The sequence below is a fragment of the Thalassophryne amazonica genome, chromosome 2, assembly GCF_902500255.1.
Source record: "Thalassophryne amazonica chromosome 2, fThaAma1.1, whole genome shotgun sequence".
Taxonomy (NCBI): Eukaryota; Metazoa; Chordata; class Actinopteri; order Batrachoidiformes; family Batrachoididae; genus Thalassophryne; species Thalassophryne amazonica.
The window spans coordinates 12,208,526-12,220,778 of NC_047104.1; the positions used below are offsets into that span (position 1 = coordinate 12,208,526).

The following is a 12,253-nucleotide window of genomic DNA, read 5'->3' on the forward strand; positions in this document are numbered from 1 at the left end:
TCATCTCAGGAATGCCATGTTAAAAATTAACTCGAGGTGTATTGTTGCAATCCAGTTTTGGTAGCGGGGGGTAAAACGGGAATTTTACAACAGACTGTATCATTATGTCTGAAGTTACGATGTGAATTCTGAAGCTGGAAACTGCGGTGGTCATTAATATGTCATTATCAGATCCAATGAATGAATCTGGTAGTAGAACAGGGTCTCCATATCACAAAGGACATCATCGTTTCACCAATCATCCATGGGACTTCAGTTTGTAAGGCGAGATTGTGTGATATGCCCAATATACGGTTACGGTTAAAGGGTCACTACTATAAAACCAACAAGGTCAATGTGTTTAACAAAACCAGTTCCAATTGAGGGTCATTAAGGTCTACAAGTCTCCAGAGGACTGATGAGTGTGTGGAGCATGTTCAGTCCTCTTGGGGATCGATGAAAAACTGTATTAAAAAGGGACCTCCCCATTTCGAGGGAACATGGAAGAACTAGAGAAGAACGCTCCTTTCCAAGGGATAGATAGCATCAACCCACTGGTTCAGACACTTGGGTGAAAATTAATGAAATTCAGGTCTCCACAGTTGGTATTACCGCAGTGGACACCAACATCGAGAACACACCAAAGGTAACACGCTGGCCTTTCTGGATTGTGCCGTGGACGTATATGATAGGAAAAAAACAGACACCTTACCAACCCCACTGAGCAAGCACGTTGGCAACACTGGTCATGAAAACTCCCTGAGGCATTTTTTTGTGAGGAAGAAACCCCAAGCAGACCAGACTCAGAGGGGTGACCATCTGCTTTGGCCAAACTACCACAAACAAGAATTGTGATCAAAATACAACAAAGAATTTTCAAACATGTAAAACAAAACTGAATGTCCCCACAAAGGAGTCTAGCAGGCAGAAAACCCAGAAACATATACACCTGCAATATGATCCCCAAAATTCACTTCAACAAAAGATTTACAGTTTGTATAAATGGTATTTTAAACATCAAATATATGCAATCGTGGCAACCCCTTTTCAGTGAGGAAGATGCTCTCTTCTAGAAGCGCCTGTGCAGAGGTTTGTTTCACGTGGGAATGTCACTGCATGCCGACAAACATAGTCTTTGACAAATCCTTAGCCTGGTCCGATGGCTGAGAAATCCCAGACAATTGGGGTCTGAGGACCTGATTTAGCCTTCAGTCACCTTCACAGCTGCAGGTTTACAAGCCGTCACCATCTCCGCCTGATCCACCGTTGGACTTCATGTTTCACCAGATCCTCTTTAGCCATCTCGTGTTCAGTGTTCTTGTTGGGTCTTCATGTCTACCATAGTGGCCACGGTGCAAACAAGGTCCCCCCGGTATTTCAACCTAACAGGCAATCCCCTACTTGAGCCGTTAACCAGGTGTCACAAGGACGAGGGTTTGGATTTTGAGATCCATTAAATATATTACATATGGGCAGGCAACTGTTATTTACCCTGCAAAGATTCAGGGCATTAATGTGGTTCTGCCTGGAGAATGAAGCAACACTCCCTCTGTGTATGTTGTGATCTGAGCTTTTCTGTTCCTTATTTTCATTGCTGGACCAGCCGTGCATGCACTCAAGTCCTGCCAAGTGAAAGCGTTGCCCCTCCCTGTATTTATAAATGCAAGATGTTGAAGAGGGGTGATAGATCTGCTGCTCAAGAAACCACATTTAGAGGCTAAAAAAGCCTTCTGACCAAGAAAAAAGGTTTAAAAGGTGTTCAAAGTGTAGCGGGATGAAAGTCCCGGGTCCCATTTGAAAAGACGCTCCCGCTAGCTTGGCTAACGGGGAATTCCCCTTTGGCTGACCTGGTAGAGGAACGGTCTTTTGTGCGAGCCGCGTGGGTTCGATCCCCACCGTCGTCCCGGCCACGAAGGTCCTGCTGCTTCAAAAGCCTGACATCACTTCTCCTAAAGGAAGCCTGTGTTTTGTCTGGTGCTTTGCGCCAACTCTTGTGGGACTTTATGAGACCTTTAAAGAAACCTCAGTAAGGTGCAACATCCTCTGCAAATAAACAAGGTCATCAGCCATATCCAGCCCACAGGACGTTCTTACAGACGTGATCATCATTTAAAAAAGAAAAAAAAAAACATGCCAACTTGAAACCCTAACATACTGGAAAAAGACATGACAAATAATCGCATGTATATCAGAGTTTTCCATCTGGTCGTGTGGGCAGATGTTATTCTTGAGGTCCATCTAAGCCTCGTGGTCAGGTAATCTAAAGGTCTAAAGCTGCTCCTGCTTTTGAGTAGGAGGAAAGGCCTTGAACCGCCGCCTCGCTTGACCTGCCGGGGGAAAAAGTGAACATTCACATTACAGACTAATCAGCTAGAAGGGGAAAAAAAAGAAAAACAGAACAATAAGTCAAGGTTGGACAGATTAAACAGATTATTACAGAACTATTTAAATTAAATGCAAGACAACCAGGCTGAACAACCAGGCAAAAGACCAGATCGCCGTGCAGCCGCGTTCCAGGGAAACAGGGTTCTACAGGTATGATTTTTTTATTAGTTTATTTTTCATTATTATTTCTTACAGATTTTGTGTTGAATGTATTTAAAATGTAAAAAATTGTTTCAGCTGAAGAACTTCTAATGACACACTGTGAATTGGATTGATTTTTTTTTTTTTTTTTTTTTTTTTGTTAAAGGGAAACAGAAAGTCTGTCAGATAGAATAATGACCAACATGTCATTATTATAATCCATGAAAATAAATGTAACTGTGTCTAATACATGATCATCTCTCTTTCATAAATATTTATTATTGATACATTCATCTTTTTAATTGATCACATTTGTTTTTCTCTTTAACATTTTCATTATTAGAGCTGAAGGGATTGATTAATCCAGTCATTGGTAAATCAAGAAATATTTAAATTGGTTATAGTTTGGTTCATTTTAAAAGTAATTTATCACATTTTTAAGATAAATTACGAGTTATTTCTGTTTTTCCCCAAATGTCCATTCATGCATGGTTTTATTTATATGTATTATATCTGTTAAGGATGTAATAAAATCATTGGTGTTTATTTATTTGTATGTCTTTCTGTTAGCAGGATTTCATCACAACTGCTGCATGGATTTTGATGAAATTTTCACCACAGATAACTTTGTTATGCCAACTCACATTTACATGTTAATTGTATGAAATTAGTACTCAGGTCCCGGTTATTTTTAAAAAGCCTTCAAAAGACTATAATATAAATATAAATTATTAAAATAAAATAAAATAAAAGCCGAAATTAGCTATGTTTAATACCAAATACAATTGTGAACAGCACATAGACTATAACATTTGGCCATGGAAGACTTGTTTAAATTTTGGAGGTGATCTGGATCCGGACCCTGGATCAAATTACACTTTATATAGTCTTTGAAGGATTATTTCTAAACTACTTCATGGGTTCTCACTAAATTTGCACCACAGATAGATATTAGGGCACGGAAGAGTTCACTGAATTTTGGAGGACATCAGAGATCTCCAATTGCTGTTGTTTATTGTGGAGATATTATCTAGCTGTACAAAGAATTTCTAGAAACCATCTGTATTCGTGACTACAACCCCTGGCAAAAATTACGGAATCACCGGAGGATGTTCATTCAGTTGTTTAATTTTGTAAAGAAAAAGCAGATCACAGACATGACACAAAACTAAAGTCATTTCAAATGACAACTTTCTGGCTTTAAGAAACACTATAAGAAATCAGGAAAAAAAAAATGTGGTAGTCAGTAACGGTTACTTTTTTAGACCAAGCAGAGGGAAAAAAATATGGAATCACTCAGTTCTGAGGAAAAAATTATGGAATCATGAAAAACAAAAGAACGCTCCAACACATCACTAGTATTTTGTTGCACCACCTCTGGCTTTTATAACAGCTTGCAGTCTCTGAGGCATTGACTTAATGAGTGACAAACAGTACTCTTCATCAATCTGGCTCCAACTTTCTCTGATTGCTGTTGCCAGATCAGCTTTGCAGGTTGGAGCCTTGTCATGGACCATTTTCTTCAACTTCCACCAAAGATTTTCAATTGGATTAAGATCCGGACTATTTGCAGGCCATGACATTGACCCTATGTGTCTTTTTGCAAGGAATGTTTTCACAGTTTTTGCTCTATGGCAAGATGCATTATCATCTTGAAAAATGATTTCATCATCCCCAAACATCCTTTCAATTGATGGGATAAGAAAAGTGTCCAAAATATCAACGTAAACTTCTGCATTTATTGATGATGTAATGACAGCCATCTCCCCAGTGCCTTTACCTGACATGCAGCCCCATATCATCAATGACTGTGGAAATTTACATGTTCTCTTCAGGCAGTCATCTTTATAAATCTCATTGGAAAGGCACCAAACAAAAGTTCCAGCATCATCACCTTGCCCAATGCAGATTCGAGATTCATCACTGAATATGACTTTCATCCAGTCATCCACAGTTTTTTTTTTCTGTTTAGGTGTTAATGATGGCTTTCATTTAGCTTTTCTGTATGTAAATTCCATTTCCTTTAGGCGGTTTCTTACAGTTCAGTCACAGACGTTGACTCCAGTTTCCTCCCATTCGTTCCTCATTTGTTTTGTTGTACATTTTTCGATTTTTGAGACATATTGCTTTAAGTTTTCTGTCTTGACGCTTTGATGTCTTCCTTGGTCTACCAGTATGTTTGCCTTTAACAACCTTCCCATGTTGTTTGTATTTGGTCCAGAGTTTAGACAGAGCTGACTGTGAACAACCAACATCTTTTGCAACATTGCGTGATGATTTACTCTCTTTCAAGAGTTTGATAATCCTCTCCTTTGTTTCAATTGACATCTCTCGTGTTGGAGCCATGATTCATGTCAGTCCACTTGGTGCAACAGCTCTCCAAGGTGTGTTCACTCTTTTTTAGATGCAGACTAACGAGCAGATCTGATGTGATGCAGGTGTTAGTTTTGGGGATGAAAATTTACCGGGTGATTCCATAATTTTTTCCTCAGAATTGAGTGATTCCATATTTTTTCCTCTGCTTGGTCTAAAAAAGTAACCGTTACTGACTGCCACAATCCAGCCAGAAAGTTGCCATTTGAAATGACTTTAGTTTTGTGTCATGTCTGTGATCTGCTTTTTTTCTACAAAATTAAACAACTGAATGAACATCCTCTGAGGCCGGTGATTCCATAATTATTGCCAGGGGTTGTACTACCTCGGGTATTGTTGTTACCACTATTATTATTATTATCATCATTATACAAACAGTTAACTGATAGTCACAAATAACTACAGATTAGTAAATAATAAAGAATATGCTTAAAAACCCCGACATATTGTCGTGGGACAGCAATTATTGCAACAATTGTAGTTATCAGGGGAAGTTATATTTTATATGAGCATTAATGATAAATGTCCACCAGGTAGAGCCATTGCTCCATCTCAATAACCTTGAGTACAGGCTGCTGTGGGACATGATGACCAACCTGTTGCTTGTAGGAGTAGATATAAATAAAATTATATGATAATTTTAAAATTCTATAAAACAATAATGGATGATTTCAGTACTGGTCCATTTTAGCTTGATTATTAAATCATTACTTTTACAGGTACTTTGCTTTCGATGAATCAGCGGATGGACACAGGATTCACAGGTCACTGAACATCTCTTGCAGTTCAGTTAAATCAGTTAATAAGAATTAAAAATAATATGACAATGTGAGGTAAATATACTCAAATGACTGAGTAAGCACCAAGTAAATTATTGAGGGAAGCCACCAAGACAACTCTGAAGGAATTCCAAGCTCCATCACTCCTGTCTTGGTGACTTCCCTCACTGGTTTTCTTGCTGCCAAACATTACTGAGAGATCTGAAGGATGTTCCTTTAATAAAATGACGGTATCTTCAGCTGTCATGCGAGCAGCTCAGCAGCTTGTAAACTCAGATGGTTCAGCCACATGGTTGTGACGCTCCACCTTGTTATCACAGACGTATGTGCTGCGGCTGGCATAGGATGCAGCTGGTTGTCATGGCAGCGGTCCTGGCACTGGCGGGGGTGGGGAGAAGCTGCCACTTTGGCTGCCATCCCATCAACATCAGCATTGAGGTGGAGAGCTGCGGCATGTACGAGCTCATCTACACCACAATCTGTGCAGGCCAGTGTGCCAACGAGGTAACAACAAACTCTCACAGCGGTGTCTGGCTGTGATCACACGTCTCTGTGTTCTTAGCAGGATTATCCAAAAATGCTTTCATCGCTTGTCATTCAATTTGGTGGAGGGGTGAGGAAATGACCAAAGAAGAGCCAGTTTGTCAGGAATTTGATTAGGGGCACATTTTGACTTTGATTCTTAATGTTCATCTTTGTTCTCAATTCCTTTGAGCTTGAGTTCAGAATCAAAGCAATCAAGAATAATATTCAGTGATCAGGATCAAAAGTCAGGGACATGATCTGTATTCAGTGATCAGGATCAAATTTCAGTGACTGAGATCAAAGTTTACTGATCAGAATCAAAGGTCATGAACATGATCAGTATTCAGGAATTGGGATCAGTGATTGAGATCAAAGTTCAATGACCAGGATCAAATGTCAGTGACTGAGATCAAAGTTCAATCATCAGGATCAAGGGTCATGTACATGACTGATATTCAGCGATCAGGATCAAACATCAGTGATTGAGCTGAAAGTTCAATATTCAGGATCAAAGGTCAGGAACATGATCGATAGTCATTGATCAGGATTAAACATTAGTGACTGAGCTCAAAGCTATGCATTCAGGATCAAAGGACAGGAAAACACTCGGTATTCAGCGATCTCTACCAAACATCAGTGATTGAGGTTAAGTTAAACATCTGAGATGAAAGATCAGGAATATGATCGCTATTCAGTGATCAGGATCAAAACATCAGTGATTGCACTCAAAGGTCAACATTCAGGATCAAAGGTGAGAAACATGATCAATATTCAGTGATTGGGATCAAAGATTGGTGATTGAGATCCAAGTTAAAATATCAGGATCAAAGTTTGGAAGATGATTAAAGGTCAGTGGTGAAGGTCAATGGTCAAGAACATGATCCAAGATTAATCTGCATGATCAATGACAAGGCTCAAAATACAAAGATCCATATCCAAGCTCAATCAAAAGGTGAACAACCAGGATCAAACAGTGGTCAGATTAAAAGGTTAGCAACAGATATCAAAGATCAACTGTCAACACCAAAGGTCAGGAACATGATCAAAGATAAGCAATCGGAATCACTATTCAATTATAAGGATCAAAGTTAAACTGGCAGTATCAAAAGGTCAGAAACATGATCACATACAGTTACAAGTTTGGGCACCTCTGATAATTTTCATGATTTTCCTTTATAAATCATTGGTTGTCTGGATCAGAAATTTCAGTTAAATATATCATATAGCAGACGAACACACTGATATTTGAGAAGTGAAATGAAGTTTCTAGTATTTATAGAAAGTGCGCAATAATTATTTAAACAAAATTAGGCAGGCACATGAATTTGGGCATCCTTGTCATTTTATTGATATGAATACATTTAGCACAAATTATTGGAACACAAAATTGATTTGGTAAGCTCACTGACCCTTGACCTCCTTACATAGGTGAATCCAATCATGAGAAAGGGTTTTTAAGGTGGCCATTTGCAAACGTTTCCCCTCTTTGCATCTCTTCTAATGAGTGGCAACATGTACGCCTCTAAACAACTCTCAAAGGACCTGAAAACAAAGATTGTTCAACATCATGGTTTAGGGGAAGGCTGCAAAAAGCTATCTCAGATCTCAGTGTCATGATTAGTTGTCACATTACAGCGTAACATATGTTGCATGCCATAGAATCCAATGTAAGTTAACATTATTTTATATTTACTTTGCAAACCAAGCATTCAACACAGTCAAAACTATTCCATTTATTAATCCTATTAGCTCAACCAATAATTTGCACCACCTTTTACCAAAACTGGAGCAACTTTAACTTTTGAAACTGAAATTTACCTTTGCCACCATTCTTCCTCTTTTAACCCCATAACTCCATACCAATCAGTCATAGATAGTCCAAACTATACCTTTTTAGAATCTTTGTGATCAGACACATAATGTGGTGTAGCTTTCAATATGATTGGAGCATTTTTTTTTATTTTTTTTTTATTTTGATAATTCTTCATTGACCCCTACCTGGCTGCCAAAATGGATTTTCAAGTGGCCAGCACTTTTTTCTCAAACACTGACTTTATGAAAAACATTCATGCCAAATCTGATGCTTGTACCACCATATGAAGGATTGTTTCAAATATCTGCTGCACTACAAGGAGTCAAAAAGGGCAAAAATGTTAAATTTTACATTCCCCTTTTTCAGATATATCCATGCCCACCTACTGAATATTATTGAATTTAAAGGTGGCTAATAATGGAGAAAGGTAAAGGAAATGATGAAGAGTTACAGGGCAAGAATGAGTATGAGTGTATTCTTTGTGGCAAGCAATGTAATGCAAATGAGTCTGGATAATATTAAACCAGGGATGTGGGAATAGAGTGGTCAAGGACATCCTGCTCAAAATCATAGAGATCAGCCCTTAGCTCTTCTTAGCTAGGGCCCAAGAAGACCAAGCAAGACTCGAGCCAGAAGACCAGACTGTACCTGGATTTTCAGGGTTTCATGCCAACATGTTAAAACTGGGTATTCTATGTGATCATTTGCCAACTTGAAATCTGATATATTACTTCAAGAGCTTTGATAAATCGAAAGTAAACTGTTTTTTTTTAAATAATGGAGTTCTTCCTTTGTATGGTCAACCCAGCCTGATTTGTCATCCTAAGCTATCTGGTGCCAAAGAAAATACCAGTATATTATTGTTTTCAAGATGACATCTGCAGCCATTTTGGATATGCATAAGTCAGAATGATCCCAAACTCCACAATAACCATTCCACCTGATTTGCCACACCACAATTAGCAGAAAATGACACCTCATTCATCCTCCTGACTTATATGGTGCCAAAGATATGAAATTTAATTGATTTTCATGATGGCATCTGTAGCCCATTCTGGTGTTCAGTATGAACCTTATCAGACACCGTAACTAGACTGAATGCACATGCGCAGTGGCTTCCTGCTCGGCGTCAGGTTCTCGCTCCCGGGGTTTTTCTCGTACAGGTACTGTGTGTTCGCTGCAGGTGTTCAATAAAGCCACAAGTGGATTTAAGTGCGAACCAGTCACTTAGTCTTCACACAGAAACATTGACAGCGTCAGTGGCCACCTTGGATTTAAAGGTCAGGGTGATGTGGTAATAGTAAAATAATCACTTCAGTGAATTTGTCATGCCAAAATGAGTGGGAAATGATACCTCATTTGTCGTTCTAGCTTTTCTGGTGCCAGAGATACTTGTGCTTCTGTTTTTCAAGATAGTGGCAGCAGACATTTTGGAAATTTCACTCTAGCAAAGTTAGCCCCCACTTTCTAGAGGTACACAGGAGCCATTTTTTCTTTGAAACGGCTCTAGTTTTCCAATCCATCAAGAAAAAAAAAGAGGTACGAAGAAGATGGTCACGGATTCCAAGATTATGCCTCTATTATTCCGTTCTAAACCAGAGAGAAATGGCCAAAATTTGAGACTTTCCTGCCACTTTCCCCACTGTGACGCCATGTCTTTGCCAACAGGATCCGGTCTACATTGGACATGACGACTGGCCCAGACAGACTATCTGCAATGGAGACTGGTCCTATGAGGTGACGCACATCAAAGGCTGTCTGGTGGCCGTCAGCTACCCGGTGGCCCGAAACTGCAGGTGCACCGGATGTGACACAGGAAACACGTACTGTGGCCACTTCTACGGCGACATGCACAACTGTCTGTCCCTTTATTGAAGAACAAGACCAATGTCAAAACCTCCTACTTACGTCCATTAAAGCACTTCCTGCTTGATCACCTGGCAGTTTCATCTTTTCTACTTACAGAATGAGTAAAATGAATCCTAACGCAAGAGTGAGCACCACATATTCACCAAACAGTTACGTTTTATCAGAAACTCTTAGCTGTAAACCAGGAATTAATCAAATCCATTAACACATCTCTGCTGCCTGTTAAAATGAAATGACATTCAAAAAGGGGAGTCGTTTCACAAATGTCTATTTCAAAATGTAACTGTTCTGTTTGATAATACTGCTATAGCTATTACAAATTCCAATAGTTCAGTAATGGCCATAGTTCAGTAATCAGGCTCAAAGATCAGCAATCAGAATAAGAGTTCAATAACTGAGATCATGGATATGTGATGAGGGATTAAAGGCCAGTGATTACTATCAAAGATCAGCATTCAGGATTAAACCTCAGTCATCAGTAAGTAAAGTGCCTTTTACTGCCAGTGTACATACATACAACAAAATCTGACCTCTTCATTTAACCATCCCAATTAGTTAGACACAACCCAACCACTAGGAGCAGCGGGCAGCCACAGTCCGGCACCCGGGGACCAACTACAGATGTAGAGACGCTGCCTTGGTCAGGGGCAGAGAAAGGAGCAGACCCTAAATAAGCAGTTTTTTTTTTTATTGTGGGAGGAAACCCACATAGAGACAGGGAGAACATGTAAACTCCACACAGAAAGGGCAGGAAGTGATCCCATGACCTTCTTGCTTGTGAGGCACCAGTGCTAACCACTAATACACAGTAACGCTGTGATCAAAGATCAGTAATCAGACTGATCAAACATGTAATTAGGGATGAAAGGTCAGTGATTACAATCAAAGATCACAAATAGAATCAAAGTTCAAAAATCAGGATCAAAGAGTAATCAGGAGCAGCTGATCCAGTGCATAGTGGGTCCGAATGTGGAGGTGTGGCCTGTACCAAGTTACTTATAGCTTTAATTAATTTTTAATAAATACACCAACTTACTTGAATTAAAAGTGATTTCATAATTTGCATAATTACTGATTTGTAACTAATTTCATATCTTCAATTTGTGAATATGAGGTCAGATTTAATTTGAGGGAATAATTTGTGCACCCAAACTGTAAATGGTGGATTTAGATAAACTATGCAAATTAAAAACTGTCAGTTTATGCATACTTCATAAGTCCTTTATGGTCCACTGCTGCCTTTGAGTGCTCGTGGGAAGATCCGACATCCCACCTGTGAAGTTGGAATTATGAGCACACGATCAAGTGCAAAATGAAAAATGTATGACTGGGACATTCTCACCTACATTATGGTTAACTCCTAATTTAATCTGCTAATAACTGGATAAAATATAAAAAGATACAAGTTAAAATTATGTACATACATGCAACAGCTAACAACTGTTAACCTCAAAAATAAAGAATTACACACCATCCATGACTGAACCCGTCCTCTTCTCCACCGAGTTAAAAGATTGAAAGAAAAAAAAAAAAAACAGTGTCAAAATTATCTGACGCTCATACTCGAAATTACAACCTGAGGGGGCGTTCATGTGCAGCTTAGAAGTCGCCAACTCATATTCACCATAATTCCAACAACACATGAAGGCAGCATAAAGTCTGCATCCCACAGAAACCACTTAACCCCCAGGGGATGTTTTCCTCAGGTTCCACTGTCTTTGACAGAGACAATTAACTCCTGTAGGGTGTTCTTGATCTGTCCAACTGTTGTTAAAGGGGTTTCTCCCACAGGTCAGAAGCGCTTTACAATAATGCCTCACATTCACCCCAATGTCAGTGCTGCCACACAAGGCGCTCATGACACACTGGGAGCATCGAGGGCCCTTAGTGATTTTCCGGTCAGGCTGGGATTTGAATCAAGGATTTTCTGGTCTCAAGCCCAACAGACTACCACCTCCCCTAAAAAAAAAATAATAATAAATGAATCTCTCAATTCAGTATATATTCCACAGTGATGATGTTTAGTTGTTAGTCCATGTGTATGTATTTATTTATTTATTTTGTTAAAGAAGTAATATTTCATTTTGCCCATGGGTCAGTTTGAAACTTGACTCCTCATGAATGAGTACTTGAGAAAAATACTGAAACTTCAACTGCTGAACTTTAGAGCACATTACCCCCAATTACACAGAGAGAGAGGGATGGTGCTGGAGACTGAGATATACTTGGACATGAAGTATCCAAAATACAGAATACTTTTGATCCTTTTAGGGGCACCACACTTAAAACTGGTCAATTTCACACTGTTTGCCTGAAGCAGATGTAAATGAAAGCTGAAATTCACAATATATGTCCCTTTTGACCTTAACCCTCAAACATCTTCACTGTA

General features: G+C 39.1%; 1 protein-coding gene across 1 annotated transcript; it reads left to right on the forward strand.

Moving 5' to 3' along the window:
• The first annotated feature begins 2,385 nt into the window (after positions 1 to 2,385).
• On the forward strand, positions 2,386 to 9,930 carry LOC117522240 (gonadotropin subunit beta-1-like). The gene is made up of 3 exons (XM_034183636.1): positions 2,386 to 2,514; positions 5,978 to 6,161; positions 9,664 to 9,930. Exons 2-3 carry the CDS (start codon positions 5,982 to 5,984, stop codon positions 9,868 to 9,870), a joined length of 387 nt encoding a protein of 128 aa, XP_034039527.1. The 5' UTR covers positions 2,386 to 2,514; positions 5,978 to 5,981; the 3' UTR covers positions 9,871 to 9,930.
• Positions 9,931 to 12,253: the final 2,323 nt, after the last annotated feature.

Excerpts from the sequence above, each read along its gene's own strand:
- LOC117522240 (XM_034183636.1), top strand. The coding sequence starts at position 5,982 with ATGTGCTGCGGCTGGCATAGGATGCAGCTGGTTGTCATGGCAGCGGTC. Across the intron at positions 6,162-9,663 it reads CAGGCCAGTGTGCCAACGAG|GATCCGGTCTACATTGGACA; the intron begins GTAACAACAAAC and ends CTTTGCCAACAG.